Raw genomic sequence first — 27,841 nt, 5'->3', positions numbered from 1 at the left:
TCACTTCCAGGTCATAATTAGGCGAGAACACGAGAGATTAATTAGCTTAAATTAATCTATAACTCCACAAAAAGTAACAGTAAATTAAACATGCATTGGTCACGCTTTCAAATTATTAATTCGTATCCCCCTTCACTCTTTCCCATATTTCGTAGAAAATAAATAAATTCGTACGGTAGTTAATACTTCTATATATAAACCCATTTTATATTTTAGTTTTTTGCAATTTAAATATTTTTTTAAACATTGAACTAAACCAATCATTTAAGTAGAAAACCTGTCATTTAAGTAAAACTGAACCGGTCCATGTATTTCAAGTGAATCATATGATATATTATTTTACATGTCTTTTTTAACCTATAATAAAAAGTAAAATAGAAATGCATTTAAATTTTGAAATTAAATTATAATGAAGAATTGGTTTTGTGCTAGTATCTCTAATTAGAGAGTTATAGCTATGAGAAAAATATTATGCAAGAATAGTGGAGATGCTCTAAAAAAAATGAATAATGGAGTTAAGTCGGGGAGCTTAACCCTTTTTTCCAATTTTTGTTTGTTTTCTTTTAGGATCTCTTATTCCTTCTTCCTTTCGAATGAAGATTAGGAAATATCATTCCTTGTAACCTTTTTACTGAATCAATTAAAATATATATATATATATATATACCGGAAAGAATATAAGATCGATAAGGAATTGTTCCCTTTTGCCAAGTACATACGAACCACTTTTGCTTTGGCTTAGAATTACCAATTCTTAGCTTTTAATTTGCTTCTTACCATCAAACCAAATGTGAATAACCCAGTTGTCTTCCTTTTCTAATGGGAAGTGTTTTTTCTCATATGGTCTCGGTGTCATCTTCTGATTGGGAGCAATCCTGGTCAGGCGTGGTGTCAAATTTGTGTCATCTAATGAGGTATGTCATTTGTAAAATTTCTTCCCATTCATAAATAATTTAGGACAATTGAGATGAGGTGGCATGGAAGTTATCTTATGCCCCTCGTCTCCCATTGTTATCTAAATTTTTGGTTTGTCACTTTGTTGGTTTGTTGGTTCGCTCAGCCCCTCAAGGTTTGCAGTTTGGTCAACTTTCTCATCTCAAGGCTGATTGGTTGGATGCTTATTTGTATATCAATATATATTAGAATATCTCTAGCAAGCTAGTCGTTAAATGTCTCAAAATAGCTAAATTTGCTTATTATCAAGTTTTGTTTCCAATCCAGTAGAGGAGGCAAATCATGAATTTTCGTTATAGGACGAACAATGAATTGGCTCTCATACGTACTAGATAATTTTTATTATTATTTTACTTCATTTTGTTAAAGTATATCAAGAGTATAAGAATCCAAGTTACAGTTGAAGACTATGACCTAACTACAGTTGAAAACTATCATCTCGTCACTATTGAAGTTTGTGACCTAGCTACAGTTGAAATCTATCACGTAGTCACAGTTGAAGACTATTACCTAATTGTAGTTGAAGTATATTTGTATTATATAATTCTTTTATAAGTAAGAGCCTGCTATATTGTAAATATTACCAAAAAATAAGAGCAAAATGTAGCCATTTAGGCTTTATCATGTAGAAGGCTCGCCACCTCCTCGTACGACCGTTCCGTATGAGGAGGGAAAGAGTTTTGTTTTTTCCCTCCTCCTTTCCCCCATTTTTTTTCATCTTCTCTCTTTTCGCTTGTGTCTCTTTCTCACAGTTCAACAGCTCTGGTGGCTCTACCTCCACCGCCGTTCATCCCCGCTCCTTTCGCTCCGCTGGGTTTTCGGTTTCAGCCTTGTCCATCTGCTCCAAGCCACGGCTATACTCCCTTTTTGAAGTTTTTAGATTTGAGTTTTTCAAAATCAAATCTATCAAATTCAATATGCCTCACTCACTCATGCACCACTCCATCGTACTTTTGGGCTTCATCGCTTTCCACTGCCACCAACCACGACATCATCCGGCCAACACGCGCCTACAAGTGGAACTCACTCGCCGGCGCGTGTACAACACATCTCGATGCGTGAGGCCTCTTTTGCTGTGTGTGGCGGCTCCTCTCCTCCCTCGTTGTTGTTTCCGGCCATTTTCAGTTGTTCCTTTCACTCTGGCCGCCACTACCGGCACATGGTCTTCACGCACTGACGAGTGGGTTTGTCCGACCTGCCATCCTCCTCCGTTCTTCGTCCTGCCCTCCATTGGTGCTATTATTTTGTGGGGTTTTTTTTTTTTTTTTTTTTTTTTTTTTTTTTTTCCTGTATTTTTATTTTCATTGTGTTTTGCAGCTCTTTCTGTATTTTGCTGCTTGTTTGGTTTGTGGGTTGCTGTCTCTCAGCTCTTAGGCGTTTTGATCTTATTGTAGAGACTTTTGTAACTGAATTTGAGTTGGTTCTGCTCTTTCATGCAGTCCTTACATCGGACTATGACAGTGCATATTCGGCTTCAGCCTCTTTTCGGTGGTTGTTACTGGTTCCAAGTGGGGGTTCAAATATGTTCGTCTTAATTTGTGCCCTTTTTACTTCTGTAACTGTCTTGTGCGGCCCCTTGAGAAAACCGTGTCACTTGTTTAACCAATTTCCTATCTGTTGTAATTATTTTCGTACTATTTTAGTTTATACTGTGTCTATTGTTTGGAAGTTCACCCCATTTTCGTTTTTAGGATTACCTACTCATTCTTCCTTTCGGATCAGGAGTGAGAAGAATCAATCCCTGTAACCCTTTACCTAATTCAATTAGAAAAAAGAAAAAAAAAAAAAAGAAAAAAGAAAAAAAGAGCATATGTATATAAATTTCTTTCAAATTGGATTGAAGGAATTTTATCCAATATAGTCTATGAAACTACCATGTTTTTCTTGAACATGGAAAAAGTACATGTATTTTATTATTATTATTATTATTATTATTATTTTATTTTTTGATCAATTTATAAAACTGTCATGTGTCCCTTCGCATTTAAGAATTACATCAATTTTTAATTAGCATTTGAGAGTCATATGGTTTTTCAATAGAATTAATAAAAAAATATGTACTTCTCGCATGTAAAGGAATACGCTACAGTTTTATAAATTGGATTAGAAAAAATTCCTCCAACACATTTTAGAGGAAATTTCTATCGTATCACATATATGAAAAATAGTTGGAAGTAGTTATTCACCTTTTAAACATGGAACTTTTTATGAGTAATGTTATAAGGAGGACTAAAAAAGTCATCATTTTGTCATCCTAAATGCCATGTGACTTTTAAAATCACTATAAAATTTCATATGATTATTATTAAATTTTACTCTAATGATAATTTTAATAGCCACATAACATTAAAAGGACACAAGAAAGATTCTAGTCCTCTTTCTTACGTTACTCCAACTCTAAGGCACCTAACTCAGTGATTTATGTGAACTTTGACAGCATTACTGTCATGACACCACAGCAGCTGGTTGAGTTTGGTTGGGGACTTGCAAATAACAAGTTCATGTTTCCGTGGATAATTAGACCTGATTTAGTTGTTGGTGATTCATCGATTTTGACACCTGAGTTATTGGAAGAAATTAAAGGAAGAGGACTAATAGCTAGTTGGTGCCCTCAAGAGGAGGTGCTGAACCACTCCTCCATTGGAGGGTTCTTAACTCACTGCGGGTGGATCGAATTCAATTATTGAAAGTGTTTGTGCAGGAGTGCCCATGCTTTGTTGGCCATTCTTTGGGGATCAACAAACAAATTGCAGGTATGCTTGCAATGAATGGGGCATTGGCATGGAGATTGATAATGGTGCCAAGAGAGGGAAAGTGGAGAAGATTGTGAGAGAGTTGATGGAGGGAAACAAGGGTAATAAAATGAAGAAAAAGGTCATGGAGTGGAAAAAATTGGCCGAAGAGGCCACTGGTCCACATGGGTCTTCATCCATCAACTTAGACAAGTTGGTAAATGAAGTGCTTTTATCAAAAGGCTAGATGTTTTAGAAAAAAGTGACAATGACGAAAAGGGTTTCCTTTTTTATACTCTTAATGTACTAGGACGCCTCACGCTTTTAACGTAATTGACTTATTACTTATAAAAAAATAAAAATAAATAATAATGAAAGAAGTATCATCATTGAGAAATTTGGGTATGCTCTGATTCCAATAGAAAGATTTCTTGCTACAATAGTTTGATTGCTGCCAAGGGTTTGACTTACTATGGTTTTCATGGAGAAAATGAAAGCAATTCTTTTTTTTTTTTTTAATGAATAAAATCCAGGCAAACTGAATATGAACATAAATGACATCATTTACAAAATCTAATAATTCCATACCAGAAAGCCATTAAGACTCTTGAAATGCCTCTACATCAACGGGAATATGACATGACATCCCATTTTTTTGTACTAATTAACAAAATGTGATAAGCCATATAAAATCATGCAAGCCTGATGGCCTGCTTTGAATTTCTTCAATCATCTAAACTAGCTCTCCATCTTCAAGTGCTTTTGATCTCCAAAATTTCTCATTCACCACTGTTCACTGCTGTCTTCTCTCTTAGGTTCGCCCCCAGAATAGGATAATAATCAACCCCTTTCGAGTTTGATGAAGTTGTGTCCATGAGAATGGAGATTTTTAAATTATACTTTGTTCGCACACTATAGAACAGGGGATAACTGAGGGTTCTCTATCTCCCTTATCTAAAACATGTTATCTAAGATTAGAAGGAGACATCAAATGCATCCCCAATGAGGCGCACAGTACTGTGATTCAAGTGTTATGCTACAAGTCGTTGTTTACTCTATATGTTGTAAACACTGTTGTGTGGCTTTTCGTGTGGATAGTAACGGAGCGATAAATTTATTATTGTAAGGACCAATTAAAAATATGATAAATGTAATTTAAAATAAATAATAATAATAATAAAGTTCCTCAACTTCAACTCTTGAGATTTCACAATTAGAGATTTAGAAAGATGTTATTTGAGATTTAAAGTTTTATCATTAAAATCTATCCTCATAAGAGATAATCAGGGTTGATAACTAACAAATGAACAATCATAGAATAGAAACAAACATATATATAAATAGAAATAGTCATGGAATAAATCATATAATAAGTTAACCATTCGATCCATCGTTATTAAAATAAAATAAAAAAATTATTTAAGAGTTGGTTGAAGTTGTCACGTCATTTTATGTTGGAATAAAATAAATATAGTATATAGCATTACTTCTCAACTTTTTTCTTTCTACTTGTATCTCTCGAAATTAACATCTTAGAAACTAATTTTATACGAATCTTATATTATTTTCTAAGTACAAAATACTGCTTAATGCAACTAAAACTATATAACTCACCATAAAAGTTCTTTTATGGCTCACTAACAACATAGACTTTCTTAAGAGATTTTGTTTTAAAAAAAATAATAATAAATAAATAAAAAATTGACAAGTATGCGGGGACAAGTTCAAAATTTCCATTAAAAATACTTCTTTTTTTTTTTTTAATATTTTTTTTAAGGGTTTGTGGGTCTACGACCCCATTAGCCCTAATGTGGCTCCGTCACTGCACGCGGGGACAAGACTTTTGTGCCGGTATATTAGGGACGAGATATCAACAATCACAAAGTGTTGTCGTTGACATTAATTTATTTTTTTGTAAAATTAGTGACGATTATAAATTGTCATCGCTAATAGGTGATTAACAATGACAACATTTGAGTTGTCGCTAAAAATATGGTCGCCAAAACCGTTTTTCCTGTAGTGCCTACTCCTTGGATTCATGCAAATTTATGTCCTTCTAATAATGCTCACTGCATTTAAATCATATAATACTATTTTTTAAGACCATGATAGCACTATTCTAAAAGAAAAATCATTTTGAGCTTGGAAGAGAAATAACTCATGAAATCTTAATATTTGACAAATGGGAAAGCATATCATTCTTTCAATCTTCTTCTTTTTTAAGTACTCTTTAATATTTGAATAAATATTTTCTCTAAACTGGGAATGAGGAAATTTCTCAAACTTACCTATTAAACTAACATGTGTAGTACGTGAGAATCACATGCATTTTGGATACAGGTCAATTTAATATACTAAGTTGGAGAAAATTCCTCTGAGCAATGCTAGAAACATATTTTTATCACACAACTATCCCACAATATTCATATGACAGTCTCAATTAACTTTTGGATTAGTCAACTACTACGTTAGCATTGTGGGATAATCGTAAAATAATCATGTGGTATATAACATTTCTCAATTCCTCCAAGTCAGAAGAAAAAAAAGGCTATGTCTGTTAAAAAAAATTATCTGCTAAATCCTCCCTCCATCTTTTGGTGATTCCACGTTTAGACTTCTTCAAAGGCCTCAACATCTTGGTGAGATTGAGTAATGCTAGAAGGAGGACTAAAGCTCTCCTTGTGTTCTCTCAAATGTCATGTGACTTTAATAATCATCGTTGAATTAAAATTTAATAATAATCATATCAAATTCAATAGTGATTTTAAAAATCACATGACATTTGAGAGGACACAAGGAGGATTTTCTAATCCGGCCTCCTTATAAAATTACTCATTAATTATATTTTGATGAGAACTGTTATTTATTCTTCTTATGTCCTTTTCCCATAAAACTTTAAAAAAAAATCAACTATTAGATATGTAAGATCCACACTTTACCCATGTGAATGTTTGCTAAATTTTGGTAAATGATGTTGTATCTTAAAAGTTTAGTGGATGCTTTTCTCTAAAAGATTTTTTTTTTTTTTTAATTTAGTTTATTAAACTAACATGTGTCCAAAATGCATGTAATTTTCACAAGCTACCAATTATGCTAGTTTGATAGAGTGGGTAAGAGAAAGAAAATCTTGGTTCAAATATTAAAGAGTGCTTACACAAAAGAAAGCAGATATATTGAAAGAATGATATGCTTTCCCATATGTCAAATATTAAGATTTTACGAGTTTTATTTATTTATTTATTATTATTTTTTTTTTTAGAGTAGTGCCATCATGGTTTTAAAAAGATAATATAATTTAAATGCAGTAACCATTATTAGAATACTAATAAAGATTATGTAATTGAATCCAAGGAATAGGCAAGAGGTAGAGGCCCCTTTCAAGAGTCTTGATGGCTTTCTCATATGAAATTATTAGATTTGGTAAATGAAGTCATTTACGTTCACATTAAATTTGGCTGATTTTCTCCAATGAACACTATAGCAATTAGCAAGTCAAACCCTTGGGCAGCATTCAAACACTTGTAAGAAATTATATATGTGTCCCTCAAACACATTTAATTCGTTGTAACCGTTAGAATTTAAATAATTATCATAACAGTAATTATTTAATTTATTGTAACGGTTGAATTTTAAGTAATTATCATAACGGTAATTATTTAATATAAAGATTAAATATAATTTATTCCACATTAAGTTATATGAAATCATAACGGTTTAAAACGGTTTTTTATATTAATTTTCTGATTTATTCTTCTTGATGGGAGAAGAATAATCAGCCATCTAATTAATAACGAGGGTCCCTAGCCTACCTATATAAAGAGCCATGTGTATCCATCTATTGGCACACATATAGGCACAGGCCAGAAGAACTCTCTAAATTTTTGTCTTTTCAGAATACTTAGTATTGCAGAAAATTTCTTAGTTCTTCGTTCTTCATCAAGCTTGAACAAAATATGGCTGGAGGTATTTACAATTCCGCTGCTTATTATTTTATACCATTTTATTTTATATATTTTGCTTACAAATGGTATCAGAGCCATTGCCCAGCCTGAGATGGTGGGAGCGTGCACAAGCCCAATGAGGGACGCCAGCGGGGACGCTGGGTCCAAAGAGAGGGTGATTGTGACGTCCCACATCGCCTGGGAATGAAGATGTGCTTATATGTATAAATGCACCATTTATGATACAACGTATTTTAAAGCCGTAATGGTTATGAACCTATCAGAACTCCGCAGTTAAGCGTGCTTCTGCGAGAGCAATCCCAGGATGGGTGATCTCCTGGGAAGTCTGGTTTGGGGAGCCAAAAACGGACAATGTTGTGTCATTAACCAACCTCTATGCCAATTTGTTCAGCTTTTATTTTTGGGAAATTCTTCGTTGATTGAATTGTGTAAATTTTATGTGCATAAAAATTTATCTCTGTTTATTGTTTATTTTTGTACTGTTTTACTATTTTGCATATGTGCCTAAAAATGTTTAAGAAAAGCGTGAACACTGTAAAGCATGTAAAACTATTTATGCATAGAAACCCACACTGATTTGTCGTGAAATTATCTGGATAATTGCACACTGTAAAACATGTTTTCCCAACAGTGTAAATCCTGCTTTGTATAATAACAATAAAGAAATTGTTAGGCACATGTTTTGTTTCTTCACATATTCTGGACACTTTGGAGTAAAACCTAAGAAAATAGGCTCTTACCCATTGCCGCGAAATCCACCATAAATTCCGGTCGAAGCCCCTTCTCTTCCAGTGTTGGCGAAAAACTGCATTAAGTTGAGCGGGTTTTCGCCGCATAAAGTAAGCCGGCGCCATTTCCGTTTGAGGAAAGGCCGCTTCCGGCAGTTTCTTCTCGACGCCGATACAAGCAGCCTTTGCGGGGCTGCCTGGATCTTGGACAAACGGCGACGTGGGTCGCTGTGTCTGCTGAGCAGCGGCCCTCCATGGCCGTTGCATGAGGTGGCAGAGTGGAAGGGAATGGCGGCCGACGCAAGAGGAAAAAGAAAAGGAAATCAGAAGGAAGAAGGAGTGTAACGGCGCAGGGGTTAAGGTTTTTTCGGGTTAATCGGTTTGTATCAACTCAAGCCCGAAACAGTAAAAAAAAAAAAAAAAAAAAACCAACCCATTTCTAGTAGCCCATATATATATATATAAACTTTTGGGTTATTATGGGGTTTAGAACTTAGGCTCTCTAAAGGATCTAAGATTACTAAGACCATTTGGGTCATAAGTTTTATTAATTCATTAATTCATAAATTTAATTGCTAATCCCCACAGGGAAGTTTTTATTTTTATGACTTAATTAGAATAAGATAATAAAATTTAATGTTAAAAATAAAATTTCTCTTAGGCCCACATGTACGGAGAATTTTATTTATTAATATTTAAATTTATTAATCTTATTAATAAATGGTAAATTTCATGCGTGATGCAACATTTGCTCACAGGTAGGTTGAAATTTACTATTTACTATTAAATTAGCATTGGTTAATTTAAAATAAAGTTTCATAGCATTAAAATTTTTCATTGATTATTGCAGCTATTTCTACTACAACTATTCTAGAAAGTACTGTTTCAATGCTTAATGGGAACAATTTTTCTGAATGGAAAGAAAATTTACTCTTCTATTTGGGGTGTTTAGAACTTGATTTGGCGCTCCGTGAGGACGAACCACCTACCCTTACGGATACTAGTACGCCATTAGAAGTTACGAAGCATGAGAAGTGGGAGCGATCTAATCGCCTAAGTCTCATGTTTATGAAGTCTCACGTAACTAAGGGCATTAGGGGTTCTATCCCTGAATGCAAAAAGGCAACAGAGTTCATGCGGGCCGTTGAGGAACAATTTGTAAGTTTCGATAAGGCACTAGCAAGCACTCTAATAAAGAAACTCTCAAGTAAAACTTTTGACAGATCCAGAAGTGTGCGAGAGCACATTATGGAAATGAGAGACATGACAGCTCAATTGAAGTCCCTAGAGGTTGATATTTCTGATTCATTCTTAGTTCATTTCATCTTGAACTCACTCCCGATTGAGTACTCTCCTTTTAAGATATCCTATAACACACATAAGGATAAATGGTCAGTGAATGAACTTCTGACCATGTGTGTTCAGGAGGAGGAAAGGCTAAAGCAGGAGAAACCACAAAGTGTTCACTTTGTGGCTACTCATGATAAGGGAAAGAGTAAAAGAGGCAAGAGTGTCCTACATCTCAAGAAAGATAACAAATTGTCAAATAAGAAAATTGACAATAAGGATACTTGTTTTTTCTGCAAGAAAGGGGGGCATATGAAGAAGGATTGTCAAAAGTATAAAAGATGGCTTGAAAAGAAAGGTAATATCATATCTCTAGTATGTCATGAATCTTTTTTTTGTTGAGGCTCCTTGTAATACATGGTGGATTGATTCTGGTTCTACAATCCATATTGTTAATACAATGCAGGGTTTTCTCAACACAACGAAACCGGCAAGCAATAAGCAACGGGTCTATTCCGGAAACAAGTTGTTTTCACATGTGGAAGCAGTTGGGACCTTTAGATTAATTTTGAAAACAGGTTATATTTTAGATTTGGAAAATGGTGTTGCAGAAAGAAGAAATCGCACACTTATGGACATGGTAAGGAGTATGCTCAGTAATTCTAAGTTATCTTTATTTCTATGGAGTGAAGCCTTAAAAACTGTTGTGTATATATTAAACCGGGTACCATCCAAGGCTGTCCCTAAGACACCTTTTGAATTATGGAATGGATGGAAACCAAATTTAAATCACTTACACATATGGGGTTGTCCTGTTGAAGTGAGGATTTACAATCCAAATATAAAGAAATTAGACCTAAGGACAACCAGCGGTCATTTTATCGGCTATGCAGTCAACTCCAAAGGATTTAGGTTTTATTGTCATTCTAATAATACTAGAATTGTTGAGTCTATGAATGCAAAATTCTTAGAAGATCTTGAACATAGTGGGAGTGCTTATCCTCAAAGGATTGAATTAGAGGAAGCACAAGAGTTGACTGATGCTCCTTTATCTAAAGGACGTTTGATTATGTTTAAGGAAATCCAAACAGATTGCCTTAAACCACAATCAATTTCACAATAGTCAACTCATGAAGAACAAGTTCATATTGAACCTTCTCAACCCCCTCAAAATGAGGAGGAAGTCGGATTAAGAAGATCTTCTAGAATAATTAGACCAGCAATCTCTAGTGATTATATTGTATACCTCCAAGAGTCCGATTTTGATGTTGGGCCTAAGGATGATCCAAATTCATTTTCACAAGCCATGAGTGGGGAACATTCCACATTATGATTAAATGCCATGAAAGAAGAAATGGAATCCATGGCTAAAAATCAAGTCTAGGATCTTGTTGACTTACCAGATAAAGCTGTAGCCATAGGCTGCAAATGGGTTTATAAAACCAAAAGGGATGCTTCTGGTAATATTGAACGATATAAAGCTAGACTTGTGGCCAAGGGTTTCACACAAAAGGAAGGTATTGATTATCATGAAACCTTCTCTCCAGTATCCAAGAATGATTCATTTAGGATAATTATGGCATTAGTAGCTCATTTTGATCTAGAGCTACATCAAATGGATGTGAAAACAGCTTTTCTGAATGGGGATCTTGAAGAAGAGGTTTACATGAAACAACCTGAAGGTTTTGATAATAACACTCAGAAAGCTTGCAAACTAAACAAATCTATTTATGGACTAAAACAAGCCTCCTGTCAATGGTATATTAAATTTCACAAAGTTATTACCTCATTTGGTTTTATTGAGAACTTTGTTGATCAATGTATATACCTTAAGGTCAGTGGGAGTAAAGTCATATTTTTAGTCCTATATGTAGATGATATTTTACTTGCAAGTAATGATTTAGGTTTGCTGCATGAAACCAAACAGTTTCATTCTCAAAATTTTGAAATGAAGGATTTTTGTGAAGCCTCTTATGTCATTGGCATAAAGATTCACAGAGACAGAAAACAGAAAATATTAAAACTGTCTCAAAAGGCCTACATTGAAAAAGTTTTGGAAAGATTCTGAATGAAGACCTGTTCGGCTTCTGTAGCACCTATCATTAAAGGAGACAAATTCAGTAATGATCAATGTCCCCGAAATGCATTAGAACAGGAGCAGATGAAAAACATTCCATATGCATCTGCAATTGGCAGTCTATTGTATGCACAAGTTTGCACTAGACCTGACATTGCGATGGCAGTTGGAATGTTGGGTCGATATCAAAGTAACCCAGAAATGGAACATTGGAAAGCTGCAAAGAAAGTCATGCTGTATTTGCAAGGAACAAAGGACTACGGTTTGACATTCAGACACACTGACCATTTGGAGGTGGTTGGGTATTCAGATTTAGATTTTACTGGATGTGTAGATAGTAGAAAATCTACTTCAGGGTATATCTTTCTCTTGGCTGGAGGGGCTATATCCTGGAGAAGTAACAAGCAAACTATAGTTGCTACATCTACAATGGAAATAAAATTTATTGCATGCTATGAAGCCACTGCACAGGCGCTATGGTTAAGAAATTTTGTTGGTGGTCTCAAAATTGTCGATTCTATAGCGAGACCAATCAAGATATTTTGCGATAATCGTGCTACCATATTCTTTTCTAAGAATAATAAAAGTGGAAGCAGAAGTAAGCATATCGACATCAAGTATCTTCGTTTGAGAGAGAACATCAAAAGAAATGAAGTGCTCATATCAGTACTGAATTGATGATTGCGGATCCTATAACTAAAGGTTTACCGGTAAAGCTGTTTAAAAGTCATGTGGAGCATATGAGATTCTTTGATTCATTTTGTACTTAGTTCTTTTTAATTTGTCTATAGACATCAAGTTATTATTAATAAAGTTTGTACACATTTGTTACATTATCTTTTTTTTTTTTATATATAAGTAACATATGTTACATTATCCATGGGGATAAAATTAAAGTTGGACCCGAATAACTTATAGGAAGTTTATTAATAAAGTTTGATTGCCCATATAGTACTCATTTAAGGAATATTTTATATGTAATATATGGAAGGGACGACTTATTATATAAAGTTTTACCGCCATGATTCATGCGTAGTATTCCTTATGTGAGTGGGAGAATTTCGTGAATGGTTGGAATAAATAAAGTGATAATCATATTGAAGAACCGGACATCTAGGGAATTATATGTGTCATAAGGACCAAGTGGGAGAATGTAAGAAATTACATATGTGTCCTTTAGACACATTTAATTCGTTGTAACGGTTGGAATTTAAATAATTATCATAACGATAATTATTTAATTTATTGTAACGGTTGGAATTTTAAATAATTATCATAACGGTAATTATTTAATATAAAGATTAAATATGATTTATTCCACATTAAGTTATATGAAATCATAACGGTTTAAAACGGTTTTTTATATTAATTTTCTGATTTATTCTTCTTGATAGGAGGAGAATAATCAGTCATCTAATTAATAACGAGGGTCCCTAGCCTACCTATATAAAGAGCCTTGTGTATACATCTATTAGCACACATATAGGCACAGGCCAGAAGAACTCTCTAAATTTTTGTCTTTTCAGAATACTTAGTATTGCAGAAAATTTCTTAATTCTTCGTTCTTCATCAAGTTTAAACAAAATATGGCTAGAGGTATTTACAATTCTGCTGTTTATTATTATATAGCATTTTATTTTATATATTTTGCTTACAACACTAACTGCACCAAGAAAACTTTCTATTGGTAACCGAGTAAACCCAAATTTTTCATTATTGTCACATTCTTCTAAAACATCTATCCTTTTGATAAAAGCACTTCATTCACCAACTTGTCTAAGTTGATGGATGAAGACCCATGTGGACCAGTGGCCTCTTCGGCCAGTTTTTTCCACTCCATGACCTTTTTCTTCATTTTCTTACCCCTGTTTCCTTCCATCAACTCTCTCACAATCTTCTCCACTTCCCCTCTCTTGGCACCATTATCAATCTCCATGCCAATGCCCCATTCATTGCAAGCATACTTGCAGTTTGTTTGCTGATCCGCGAAGAATGGACAACAAAGCATTGGCACTCCAGCACACAAACTTTCCATAGTTGAATTCCACCCGCAGTGAGTTAAGAACCCTCCAATGGAGGAGTGGTTCAGCACCTCCTCTTGAGGGCACCAACTAGCTATTAGTCCTCTTCCTTTAGTTTCTTCCAATAACTCAGGTGGCAAAATCGATGAATCACCAGCAACTAAATCAGGCCTAATTATCCACAGAAACATGAACTTGCTTTTTGCAAGTCCCCAACCAAACTCAACCAGCTGCTGTGGTGTCATAACAGTAATGCTGCCAAAGTTCACATAAATCACTGAGTTAGGTGCCTTAGAGTTAAGCCAATTAAGACAGTCAGTTTCTTCTTTCCATAAACTATACCCTGTTGATTTCAGAGGGTCATTGGGTGCGTGATTGAGTAGTAGTTGCTGAGGGCCAATGGCATATACACGAGGCAACATGGAGGAGAGAGCATTCAAAACTTCCTGCTCTAACGCATCAAATGAGTGAACAACAATTCCTGCAGCTGCAGGAGCTCTCTCTACTGCTTCAATAGTCGCTTTGAAGACAGGGTCATTTGGATCTGTAGTACGAACATAACTTGGGAGATCCCTCAATCGGATGTCTCTCATACCTGGAATCCAGTCTAGAACTGTGTCTAGATACCCATTTGTCAGATAACTCTCATCTGCAGAAACAAATTATGTTTTTAGTTTGAAATTAAGACTGGTATTAAATCATAATATTATATAATCCAAGATTTCAGTAGGGAGTTATACCTTTAAGGGGTGTGAGGCCTTTGTCCCTGAGACGAGGAAACTGCATAAAACCCATTAAGCTGCAAGCAGAGACCGTGAAGAGCATTACAATAGGGATTCCAAGTTCTCGAGCAGCAATGTGAGTGAATGCCAGGAAACCATCTGCGATAATGCAAGTCACTGGAAGATTGTTTGAAGTTGCAGTGTTGAGTTTGACGAGTATGTCTGAAAATGGAGCCAATAAGTTTTCCATAATGGATTCGCTAAGAGCATCAATGTCTTGGGTAGCATTGGAATCAGATGGAGGAAGGCCGTCTGGAATGGTTTTGAATTGAAAGTCAGGCAAGCCATCTAAGGACTTGGGGCCTCCAGATTTCAGAAAGCGTTGGTGGTTGAACTCAGTGTTGACAAAGGTTATGTGAAAACCTTTACAGTGAAGAAGCTTTGCAAATTTCAGCATGGCCTTTATGTGGCTTTGAACTGGGCATGGAATACAAACTGCATGAGGCTTATCAGTTGCTTCTACTATCTTGGAATCCATTTCCTTCTCTCTTTCTGCTATGTGTGTATGTTGATATGCACGTCCAGTGCAATTTATAATAAATCGAATTGAAAGATATTATTTGTCAAACCGGTTTGTTTCGAAAACTTTATCCTTCAATTAATGAACCCCACTTTTTTTAACTTTATTTGTTGTGATGGTCCACACTTCGAAGGAGAAATTCTTTTTCTCTTGCGTTGTTATGTATAGGATTGTTCACTGAACGGGTCCTATGTATTAGTACGTATTTTCTGGCTAAGAGGTGAAATTAGGCAAACGTGTATTTGTTGTTGTATATATATATATATATATATATATATATATATATATATATATATATCTCTGCTTTTTGGAAGCGACAGCAATAGAATAATGGGTCGACTAAACCATCCAATCTTCACTAAGTTCATATCTTTGAAAACAACACCCTCACATCACATGCAGTCAGTGGCGTGGCGGAGCCAGAATTTTACTTGAGGGAGGTTAATAATTTTTTTTCGTTTTGATAAACGAAAATAAAATAAAATAAAATAATAATAATCCAAAGTTAATAAAAAAAATAGAAATATTAAAAAATATAATTAATACAATAAATAAATAATTCAACAAAATTTACTTATCGCTTAAAATATATAAATGTAACTTTTATATATATATTCATAAATAATTAATTTAAAAGAACAATTTAAATATAAAAGCTTAATCAATGTAAAAGTTTAATTACATACCTCTCAAGCTCTAAAACAAAATAGTTAAGCAATTGATATGAATTGTTGAAGACTTTAAGTAAAAAGTAATACTGTCAGTAGAAATCACAAATCCCAAATTGTAGAATTGTTAAAACTTGAACGACAACTTTTAAGCATGACAATGAAGAATCACAAATATGGCACTCAGGATTACAAATTTACAAATACTGTTAAAGGTATTTTAAATGTAATATATACTACTTAAGAAAAGTCAACTAAGCTAAGTCTTAATTTTTTATTTTTTATTTTCTTTTAAAAAAAAAATCATTTGTCAACATAGGCAAGTATCATGACTCTCATCTAACCTATCGATCCTAATGAAGAAGTCAGCTAAGCTAAATGCCTAAAGCTTTTTATTTATTTATTAAAAAAAATGTTAAATTGTTACTTTAGACGTGTCTCATTACTTCAGACGTTTCCTTTCAAATCTATTAAAAGACAAGCTAGTCTCATTACTTTAGAGTCTTATACGTGTCCTTCTTTCAAGTGTCCTACTTTAGAGGTGTCCTCCCCCACTTGCTGTAGCATTTTTTTTATTTGTTCTTTTGAGGGAAGGTTTAAACGGTTTAAACGATTCAAACGAACGTTTTGTTAAAAACAAAACAGTGCGTTTTTATCAAAAGAAAAAGTGTCGTCTTCAACCTCATCTTCTTCAACCTGGTGATTGGTTTAGGTTAAGAAATCAATGAAAAAATGGCAGAACATGGTGTGACTCATGAAGCTCGATCCTCTGAAAAAATATTTGCTTCTTGATGAGTTTTTTTAGGGTGGGCATCTACGGCTTTCGAAAAAATAATTCTAAGAGTAGGGAAAATTTTTGGGAGGCGAGGGGGGCAGTTGACCCCTCTCGACCCCCCCTCCCTCCGCCCCTGCATGCAGTTGATGACATGGCCAAAATTTTAGACCATGAACTTCAGCAAAAGAGATAAAATGAGATCGGAGACTTGTAGCAGCGTTGGCAGAATCCATCTAGCTTACTCTTATATATATATGGAAAAATACAACTTACCCTCTCAAACTACCACCCTTTTTTTGGATGACCCCCAAAACTACTAAGGCTTGCACTCTGACTCCCCAAACTACCAAAACCTTTGGAAAATGCCACTTTTAGCGAAATATCTTCATAATACTCATGTCACATGTCATTTTTCAATTCAAAAAAAAAAAAAATCCAAAAGTTTGAAATAATTAAGAAATAATTAAAATTTTAAAAATAATTTTTTTTATAAAAATTTAAAACTAAAATTTTATTTTTTATTTTTAAAAAAATATTGTGATCAACCGGAGGATGTGCTGCTTTCCAGCATTGTCGTTGGGCACGATGCACGCCTGCAGCTCGGCGAACTTGTCTCCGTCTCTCCGAACGCAAACATGGCTAATTTTCTATCCTTCGATGTTTATGATATTGATCTTTCGAAAGTTATGAATGATTCCAATATGAATTTTCTTTTGTTATAAACGACGAGTAAGTCTATCATAGTTGTGGAAGACCTCGATCGGTTTCTGACGGAGAAATGGACGATGACCAGAAGGGTGTCGGGAAGATCGGATCGTGGTTGGGAAATAATGCCACCCCAAACACCCATCCTTTTTTAAAAAATAAAAATTAAAAAGAAAAAAAAAATAGTTTATTTATTTTTTTTTAATTTTTTAATTGAAAAATGACACTTGACGGGGGTATTATGGGAATATTTCGCCAAAATAGACATTTTTCAAGGTTTTGGCAGTTTGGAGGGCTAGAGTGCAAGCATTGGTAGTTTGAGAAGCCATCCGGTGAAATGGTCTAGGTGTCATCTTCTGATTGGGAGCAATCCTAGTCAGGCGTGGTGTCAAATTTGTGTCATCTAATGAGGTATGTCATTTGTAAAATTTCTTCCCATTCATAAATAATTTAGGACAATTGAGATGAGGTGGCATGGAAGTTATCTTATGCCCCTCGTCTCCCATTGTTATCTAAATTTTTGGTTTGTCACTTTGTTGGTTTGTTGGTTCGCTCAGCCCTCAAGGTTTGCAGTTTGGTCAACTTTCTCACCTCAAGGCTGATTGGTTGGGTGCTTATTTGTATATCAATATATATTAGAACATCTCTAGCAAGCTAGTCGTTAAATGTCTCAAAATAGCTAAATTTGCCTATTATCAAGTTTTGTTTCCAATCCAGTAGAGGAGGCAAATCATGAATTTTCGTTATAGGACGAACAATGAATTGACTCTCATACTAGATCATTTTTAGGGGTAATTACCTTTTCCCCCCATGAACTACCGGCCTATGTCATTTTGCCCCCACGAACTACCACTTCGACCAAAAGAGAGCATCAAACTACCATTTTTACACACTTTGCCCCCTTCTGTCAGGAATCTCGTTAAGTTGGATGGAATATGCCATTTTTTTTCCGTTAATTTTGATTTAAAGACCAAAATGCCCTCTACAGTAATTAATAAAAATTTAAAAAAAAAAAAAAAAAAAAAAAAAAAAAAAAAAAAAACCTTAAGGAAAACCTCAGGGGTGCTCGCAGCCCACCCCGGCCTAAGGGGTGGCCGCACTGCCTCCCCAGAACCTGGGGTGGCCGCGCGGCCACCCAGCTTCCGGGGTGGCCGCGAGCCACCCCAGAGATGGCCGGAGCCACCTTTAGGGGTGGCTCCCGGGCCAGCCACGACCTCTGGGGTGGCCGCACGGCCACCCTAGAAAAGACCTAGGGTGGCCGTGCGGCCACCCCTTAGGCCAGGGTGGGCCACGAGCCACCCCAGAGGTGGTCGGAGCCACCTCTGGGGGTGGCTCGCAGCCCACCCGGCTACCTCAGGGGCGGCTGCCGCCACCCCTGAGGTTTTCCTTCAGGTTTTTTTTTTATTTTTTATTTTTTATTTTTATTTATTAAGACGAGGGTATTTAGGTCATTTTTTAAAATTGAGTTAGAGCATTTAAGTCTTTGCATAAATTAGACTGACGAAAGGGGACAAAGTGTGTAAAAATGGTAGTTTGATGCTCTCTTTTGGTCGAAGTGGTAGTTCGTAGGGGCAAAATGACATAGGCCGGTAGTTCATGGGGGGAAAAGGTAATTACCCCAAATTTTTATTATTATTTTACTTCATGTTGTTAAAGTATATCAAGAGTTTAAGAATCCAAGTTACAGTTGAAGACAATGACCTAACTACAGTTGAAAACTATCATCTCGTCACTATTGAAGTTTGTGACCTAGCTATAGTTGAAATCTATCACGTAGTCACAGTTGAAGACTATTACCTAGTTGTAATTGAAGTATATTTGTATTATATAATTCTCTTATAAGTAAGAGCCTGCTATATTGTAAATATTACCAAAAATTAAGAGCAAAATGTAACCATTTAGGCTTTATCATGTAGAAGGCTCGCCACCTCCTCGTACGACTGTTCCGTATGAGGAGGGAAATAGTTTTGTTTTCCCTCCTCCTTTCCCCCATTTTTTTTCATCTTCTCTCTTTTCGCTTGTGTCTCTTTCTCACAGTTCAACAGCTCTGGTGGCTCTACCTCCACCGCCGTTCATCCCCGCTCCTTTCGCTCCGCTGGGTTTCCGGTTTCAGCCTTGTCCATCTGCTCCAAGCCACGGCTCCACACCCTTTTTGAAGTTTTTAGATTTGAGTTTTTCAAATTCAATATGCCTCACTCACTCAAGCACCACTCCATCGTACTTTTGGGCTTCACCGCTTTCCACTGCCACCAACCACGACATCATCCGGCCAACACGCGCCTATGAGTGGAACTCACTCGCCGACGCGTGTACAACACATCTCGATGCGTGAGGCCTCTTTTGCCGTGTGTGGCGGCTCCTCTCCTCCCTCGTTGCTGTTTCCGGCCATTTTCAGTTGTTCCTTTCACTCTGGCCGCCACTGCCAGCACATGGTCTTCACTCATTGACGAGTGGGTTTGTCCGACCAGCCATCCGCCTCCGTTCTTCGTCCTGCCCTCCATTGGTGCTATTGTTTCGTGGGTTTTTTTTTTTTTTTTTCCTGTATTTTTATTTTCATTGTGTTTTGCAGCTCTTTCTGTATTTTGCTGCTTGTTTGGTTTGTGGGTTGCTGTCTCTCAGTTCTTAGGTGTTTTGATCTTATCGTTGAGACTTTTGTAACTGAATTTGAGTTGGTTCTGCTCTTTCATGCAGTCCCTACATCGGACTATGACAGTGCATATTCGACTTCGGCCTCTTTTCGGTGGTTGTTACTAGTTCCAAGTGGGGGTTCAAATATGTTCGCCTTAATTTATGCCTTTTTTACTTCTGTAACTGCCTTGTGCGGCCCCTTGAGAAAACCGTGTCACTTGTTTAACTAATTTCCTATATATTGTAATTATTTCCATACTATTTTAGTTTATACTGTGTCTATTGTTTGGAAGTTCACCACATTTTCGTTTTTAGGATTACCTACTCATTCTTCCTTTCGAATCAGGAGTGAGAAGAATCAATCCCTGTAACCCCTTTCCTAATTCAATTAGAAAAAAAGAGCATATGGATATAAATTTCTTTCAAACTGGGTTGAAGGAATTTTATCCAATATAGTCTATGAAACTACCATGTTTTTCTTGAACATGGAAAAAGTACATGTATTTTACTATTATTATTATTATTATTATTATTTTATTATTTTTATCAATTTATAAAACTGTCATGTGTCCCTTCGCATTTAAGAATTACATCAATTTTTAATTAGCATTTGACAGTCATATGGTTTTTTAATAGAACTAATAAAAAAGTATGTACTTCTCGCATGCAAAGGAATACGCTACAGTTTTATAAATTGGATTAGAAAAAATTCCTCCAACACATTTTAGAGGAAATTTCTATCGTATCACATATATGAAAAATAGTTGGAAGTAGTTATTCACTTTTTAAACATGGAACTTTTTATGAGTAATGTTATAAGGAGAACTAAAAAAGTTATCATTTTGTAATCCCAAATGCCATGTGACTTTTAAAATCACTATTAAATTTCAGATGATTATTATTAAATTTTACTCTAATGATAATTTTAATAGGCACGTAACATTAAAAGGACACAAGAAAGATTCTAGTCCTCTTTCTTACGTTACTCCAACTCTAAGGCACCTAACTAAGTGATTTATGTGAACTTTGGCAGCATTACTGTCATGACACCACAGCAGCTGGTTGAGTTTGGTTGGGGACTTGCAAATAGCAAGTTCATGTTTCCGTGGATAATTAGACCTGATTTAGTTGTTGGTGATTCATCGATTTTGCCACCTGAGTTATTGGAAGAAATTAAAGGAAGAGGACTAATAGCTAGTTGGTGCCCTCAAGAGGAGGTGCTGAACCACTCCTCCATTGGAGGGTTCTTAACTCACTGCAGGTGGAATTCAATTATTGAAAGTGTTTGTGCAGGAGTGCCCATGCTTTGTTGGCCATTCTTTGGGGATCAACAAACAAATTGATACTTGCAATGAATGGGGCATTGGCATGGAGATTGATAATGGTGCCAAGAGAGGGGAAGTGGAGAAGATTGTGAGAGAGTTGATGGAGGGAAACAAGGGTAATAAAATGAAGAAAAAGGCCATGGAGTGGAAAAAATTGGCCGAAGAGGCCACTGGTCCACATGGGTCTTCATCCATCAACTTAGACAATTTGGTAAATGAAGTGCTTTTATCAAAAGGCTAGATGTTTTAGAAAAAAGTGACAATGATGAAAAGGGTTTCCTTTTTTAAACTCTTAATGTACTAGGACGCCTCACGCTTTTAATGTGATTGACTTATTACTTATAAAAAAAAAAAATAATGAAAGAAGTATCATCATTGAGAAATTTGGGTATGCTCTGATACCAATAGAAAGATTTCTTGCTACAATAGTTTGATTGCTGCCAAGGGTTTGACTTACTATAGTTTTCATGGAGAAAATGAAAGCAATTCTTTTTTTTTTTTAATGAATAAAATCCAGGCAAACTGAATATGAACATAAATGACATCATTTACAAAATCTAATAATTCCATATCATAAAGCCATTAAGACTCTTGAAATGCCTCTACATCAATGGGAATATGACATGACATCCCAATTTTTCGTACTAACAAAATGTGATAAGCCATATAAAATCATGCAAGCCTGATGGCCTGCTTTGAATTTCTTCAATCCTCTAAACTAGCTCTCAATCTTCAAGTGCTTTCGATCTCCACAATTTCTCATTCACCACTGTTCACTGCTGTCTTCTCTCTTAGGTTCGCCCCCAGAATAGGATAATAATCAACCCCTTTCGAGTTTGATGAAGTTGTGTCCATGAGAAAGGAGATTTTTAAATTATACTTTGTTCGCACACTATAGAACAGGGGATAACAGAGGGTCCTCTATCTCCCTTATCTAAAACATGTTATCTAAGATTAGAAGGAGACATCAAATACATCCCAATGAGGCGCACAGTACTGTGATGCAAGTGTTATGCTACAAGACGTTGTTTTCTCTATATGTTGTATACAAACTTATGGTTTGAAGGGTGTTAGTAACCCAGTGCAGATGGAATTCTGTTTTTCCCAGAAAGCCCAGTAATTCAAATGCTTGAAGGAGTTCTTGTGAGTTTTAGGTGTTTTACAACTCTACTTGTTGTCTAGTATTACTGTTTTTCTCTTTTATCTGCGTCAATCTTGAATAAGTATACATTCTATTTAATCCCTATAAAATGGCATGTACTAGGCAGATCTTTGATCGACGAAATGACAAAATGAAGCCCAAAATCACCGAATCAAATCCAAACAACAGAACCAAATCAAAGAAATTAAATCAAAACATTTGCCAAACCTAGGCACAAGCATCATCACGAATATATACAAAACCAAATGCTAAATTCACGCATTCCAATCGCCAAAACCAAAAATAAATAAATAAATCATGGTAAAATATCTCAGAATCTCGTGGCTAATCTACAGAGAGAGAGAGAGAGGGGGGAGGAAATAGGAATTGGGGGATCGTACCCGAGCGAGTTGGAGAAGGTGAACGACGTCGCGGAGGTTGTGCTTGTGCAGGTGGTCTAAGCCTTGAAATAGGATTGGAAATTAGAACAAAAGGAACCCTCTCTCTTCTGCACTGCAACCCTCTTAAACCCTAGCATCTGAGAAGCTGAGACTCAGAGATCGTGAACTTCCCCTCTCTCCTCTTGGCCGTTTGATTCTGATCCGGTTTGAGATCGTGAGAGCGAATTTTGGTGCTTTTGCGCCAAAATCTCCCGCGTGTCTTCTAAACTAATAGCGCTATATAAATTTCATTAAAATAAATAAATATATATATATATATATATATATATATATATATATATATATATATATCAAATATGACTTTTAATTTGGTTTCCCACTTCTTATTTATTACCAATCGACGTCGCTAAAGTAAATTTCATTAACAAATCGTCGTTGCTGATGTGTAAAGCTTATAATTATTTATATTATTAGCGATCACTTTTTTTTTTATTTGCCGCTAATAATCTACTATTGGGGACGATCATAGTCATTGCAAATAAACTAAATCTAGTCATAAGTACTGTTGCGTAGCTTTCTGTGTGAGTAGTGGCGGAGCCATAAATTTATTATTGTAATGGCCATTTAAAAATATGATAAACGTAATTTACTTCTCAACTTATTTTTTTATACGTATATCTCTCGAAACATTTTAGAAACTAATTTTATACGAATCTTATATTTTTCTCTAAGTACAAAATACTGCTTAATGCAACTAAAACAATATAACTCACCATAAAATAAGATGGCTCACTAACAACATAGACTTTCTTAAAAGTTTTTGTTTTTTTAAAAATAAAAAATAAAATAAAATAAAATTGACAAGTATGCAGAGGCCACGTTCAAAATTTTCCTTAAAGAAAAATGATAGATGTACAACACCCCCTCACATGGGGGTGGACCCCACACACTAGGACCCACCTCATGTGAGGGGTTATTGTACCGGTGTAGTGTAAGAATCAATCAACTTCCTTAAAAATGTCTCAATTTTTTTTTTTTAAAGGGTTTGTGGAGGCTACGACCCCATTAGCCCACATTTGCACGCGGGGACAAGACTTTTGTGCCGGTATTAGGGACGAGATATCAACAATTACGGTTGATGTTAATTTCTTTTTTGTAAAATTAATGACAATTATAAATTGTCGTCGTTAATAGGTGATTAATAACGACAACATTTGAGTTGTCGCTAAAAATATGGTTGCCAAAACCGTTTTTCCAGTAGTGTCTACTCCTTGGATTCATGCAAATTTATGTCCTAATAAATGCTTACTCCATTTAAATCATATAATATTATTTTTTAAGACCACGATAGCACTATTCTAAAAGAATCATCGTTTTGAGCTTGGAGAAATCTTAATATTTGACATATGGGAAAGCATATCATTCTTTCAATCTTCTTTTTTAAGTACTCTTTAATATTTGAATAAATATTTTCTCTAAATTGAGAATGAGGAAATTCCTCAAACTTACATATTAAATTAACATGTGTAGCACGTGAGAATCACATGCATTTTGGATACATATCAATTTAATATACTAAGTTGGAGAAAATTTCTCCGAGTAATGCTAGAAACATATTTTTATCACACAACTACCCACAATACTCATATGACAGTCCCAACCGACTCTTGAATTAGTCAACTGCTACGTTAGCATTATGGGATACTTGTAGAATAAACATGTGGTATATAACATTTCTCAATTCCTCCAATTCGGAAGAAAAAAGGCTATGTTTGTTAAAAAAAAAAAATTATCTTCTAAATCCTCTCTCTCCATCTTTTGGTGATTCCACGTTTAGACTCGTTCAAGGGCCTCAACATCTTGGTGAGTTTGAGTAATGCTAGAAGGATGACTAAAGCTCTCCTTGTGTTCTCTCAAATGTCATATGACTTTTAAAATCATCATTAAATCAAAATTTAATAATAATCATCTCAATTCAATAGTGATTTTAAAAGTCACATGACATTTAGGAGGATACAATGATGATTCTCTAGTCCGGCCTCATTATAAAATTACTCATTAATTATATTTTGATGAGAACTGTTATTTATTCTTCTTATGTCCTTTTCCCATATAACTTTTAAAAAAAATCAGCTATTAGATATGGAGGCCTGCTAGACGGGGTCGGTTATCCGTCCCTTGTCACCCTCTTTTTCTTAAAAAATTTATTTTTTATTAAAAAGCTGTCTCTGATGTGACATCAAAGACAACTTTTTAATGAAAATCAAATTTTTTATTATCAATGGGGTGCTGGAGGACGGTCTTCATTTCCCTTAGATATGTAAGATCCACACTTTACCGATGTAGATGTTTGCTAAATTTTGGTAATTGCCGGTGTATCTTAAAACTCTAGTGGATGCTTTTCTCTAAAAGAAATTTTTTTTAATTTAGTTTATTAAACTAATATGTGTCTAAAATGCATATAATTTTCACAAGCTACCAATTTGATAGAGTGGGTATGAGAAGAAATTCTTGGTTCAAATATTAAAGAGTGCTTACGGAAAAAAAAAACCAGATATATTGAAAGAATGATATGCTTTACCATATGTCAAATATTAAGATTTTACGAGTTTTTTTTTTTTTTTTTTTAGAGTAGTGCCATCATGGTTTTAAAAAGATAATATAATTTAAATGCAGTAACCATTATTAATTAGAATACTAATAAAGATTATGCAATTGAATCCAAGGAATAGGCAAGGGGTAGAGGCCCCTTAATTTCAAGAGTCTTGATGGCTTTCTGATATGAAATTATTAGATTTGGTAAATGATGTCATTTACGTTCATATTAAATTTGGCTGATTTTCTCCAATGAACACTATAGCAATTACCAAGTCAAACCCTTGGGCAGCAATCAAACACTAACTGCACCAAGAAAACTTTCTAATGGTACTAGTAAACCCAAATTTTTCATTATTGTTACTTCCTTCTAAAACATCTATCCTTTTGATAAAAGCACTTCATTCACCAACTTGTCTAAGTTGATGGATGAAGACCCATGTGGACCAGTGGCCTCTTCGGCCAGTTTTTTCCACTCCATGACCTTTTTCTTCATTTTCTTACCCTTGTTTCCCTCCATCAACTCTCTCACAATCTTCTCCACTTCCCCTCTCTTGGCACCATTATCAATCTCCATGCCAATGCCCCATTCATTGCAAGCATACTTGCAGTTTGTTTGCTGATCCGCGAAGAATGGACAACAAAGCATTGGCACTCCAGCACACAAACTTTCCATAGTTGAATTCCACCCGCAGTGAGTTAAGAACCCTCCGATGGAGGAGTGGTTCAGCACCTCCTCTTGAGGGCACCAACTAGCTATTAGTCCTCTTCCTTTAGTTTCTTCCAATAACTCTGGTGGCAAAATCGATGAATCACCAACAACTAAATCGGGCCTAATTATCCACAGAAACATGAACTTGCTATTTGCAAGTCCCCAACCAAACTCAACCAGCTGCTGTGGTGTCATTACAGTAATGCTGCCAAAGTTCACATAAATCACTGAGTTAGGTGCCTTAGAGTTGAGCCAATTAAGGCACTCAGTTTCTTCTTTCCATAAACTATACCCAGTTGATTTCAGAGGGTCATTGGGTGAGTGATTGAGTAGTAGTTGCTGAGGGCCAATGGCATAAACACGAGGCAACATGGAGGAGAGAGCATTCAAAACTTCCTGCTCTAACGCATCAAATGAGTGAACAACAATTCCTGCAGCTGCAGGAGCTCTCTCTACTGCTTCAATAGCCGCTTTGAAGACAGGATCATTTGGATCTGTAGTACGAATAGCACTTGGGAGATCCCTCAATCGGATGTCTCTCATACCTGGAATCCAGTTTAGAACTGTGTCTAGATACCCATTTGTCAGATAACTCTCATCTGCAGAAACAAATGATTGATGTTTTTAGTTTGAAAACTTGTAATCAATTATAATAGATAATCCAAGATTAATTTCAGTAGGGTGTTTCTCTTTTGTGTTATACCTTTAAGGGGTGTGATGCCTTTGTCCCTGAGACGAGGAAACTGCATAAAACCCATTAAACCGCAAGCAGAGACCGTGAAGAGCAATACAATAGGGATTCCAAGTTCTTGAGCAGCAATGTGAGTGAATGCCATGAAACCATCTGCGATAATGCAAGTCACTGGAAGATTGTTTGAAGTTGCAGTGTTGAGTTTGACGAGTATGTCTGAAAATGGAGCCAATAAGTTTTCCATAATGGATTCGCTAAGAGCATCAATGTCTTGGGTAGCATTGGAATCGGATGGAGGAAGGCCGTCTGGAATGGTTTTGAATTGAAAGTCAGGCAAGCCATCTAAGGACTTGGGGCCTCCAGATTTCAGAAAGCGTTGGTGGTTGAACTCAGTGTTGACAAAGGTTATGTGAAAACCTTTACAGTGAAGAAGCTTTGCAAATTTCAGCATGGCCTTTATGTGGCTTTGAACTGGGCATGGAATACAAACTGCATGAGGCTTATCAGTAGCTTCTACTATCTTGGAATCCATTTCCTTCTCTCTTTCTGCTATGTGTGTATGTTGATATGCACCTCCATTGCAATTGATAATAAATCGAATTGAAAGATATTATTTATCCTTCAACTAATGAGCCCCACTTTTTTTAACTTTATTTGTTGTGATGGTCCACACTTAGAAGGAGAAATTCTTTTTCTCTTGCGTTGATATGTATAGGACTGTTCACATGCACAGTCCTGTCTATTAGTACGTGTTTTCTGGCAAGGATGTGAAATTAGCAACGACGTCATTGCAAACGTGTATTTGTTGTTGTATCTCTGCTTTTTGAAAGCGACAGCAATACAATAATGGGTCGAAGCATCCGATCTTCACTAAGAGCATTCCTAGCAGTTTCTCTTCTTTTCTCCTTTATTTTTCCTAAATGTAAGGAATAAAACTACTTTTTGCTTCCTTATCAAAAAATACTCCACAGCAGCTTCCCTTCATTTTTTCTCTATATCATTAAAATATTATTTTGTTACTTTTACTTTAATTAAAAGTAAGAAAAGAAAGAGATAAAGTAAGAGAGAGATTATATTTTTAGAATAAACAATTGAATGGGAGGTGAACAGTGCTTCCCAATGCATTGGGAAGCACTG

General features: G+C 35.5%; 3 protein-coding genes and 1 pseudogene across 4 annotated transcripts; 2 read left to right on the top strand and 2 right to left on the bottom strand.

Annotated features, from left to right (window-relative positions):
• Window positions 1-840: 840 nt before the first annotated feature.
• Window positions 841-3,976, top strand: LOC133859179 (7-deoxyloganetin glucosyltransferase-like; annotated as a pseudogene).
• A 9,428-nt stretch (window positions 3,977-13,404) lies between these two features.
• On the bottom strand, window positions 13,405-22,952 carry LOC133860726 (7-deoxyloganetin glucosyltransferase-like). Of its 2 annotated transcripts, XM_062296332.1 has the most exons (3): window positions 22,707-22,952; window positions 14,502-14,960; window positions 13,405-14,410 (listed from the first exon to the last, which is right to left on the bottom strand). In XM_062296332.1, exons 2-3 carry the CDS (start codon window positions 14,938-14,940, stop codon window positions 13,479-13,481), a joined length of 1,371 nt encoding a protein of 456 aa, XP_062152316.1. In that variant the 5' UTR covers window positions 14,941-14,960; window positions 22,707-22,952; the 3' UTR covers window positions 13,405-13,478. The 2 variants fall into 2 exon arrangements, with proteins under 2 accessions (XP_062152316.1, XP_062152315.1); XM_062296331.1 differs by lacking the exon at window positions 22,707-22,952 and having other exon boundaries at window positions 14,502-15,088.
• Window positions 20,883-21,405, top strand: LOC133859170 ((R)-mandelonitrile beta-glucosyltransferase-like). Its single transcript, XM_062294495.1, has 2 exons — window positions 20,883-21,056; window positions 21,133-21,405. Exons 1-2 carry the CDS (start codon window positions 20,883-20,885, stop codon window positions 21,403-21,405), a joined length of 447 nt encoding a protein of 148 aa, XP_062150479.1.
• Window positions 22,953-25,524: 2,572 nt separating the features above from the next.
• LOC133861732 (7-deoxyloganetin glucosyltransferase-like) lies at window positions 25,525-27,289 on the bottom strand. The gene is made up of 2 exons (XM_062297530.1): window positions 26,717-27,289; window positions 25,525-26,612 (listed from the first exon to the last, which is right to left on the bottom strand). Exons 1-2 carry the CDS (start codon window positions 27,234-27,236, stop codon window positions 25,681-25,683), a joined length of 1,452 nt encoding a protein of 483 aa, XP_062153514.1. The 5' UTR covers window positions 27,237-27,289; the 3' UTR covers window positions 25,525-25,680.
• Between the last annotated feature and the right edge of the window lie 552 nt (window positions 27,290-27,841).

This window comes from Alnus glutinosa, chromosome 2 (genome assembly GCF_958979055.1).
Source record: "Alnus glutinosa chromosome 2, dhAlnGlut1.1, whole genome shotgun sequence".
NCBI classification, from domain to species: Eukaryota; Viridiplantae; Streptophyta; class Magnoliopsida; order Fagales; family Betulaceae; genus Alnus; species Alnus glutinosa.
Note: the sequence above shows the minus strand (reverse complement) of the source record. Positions and strands in the feature narration are given on the sequence as shown.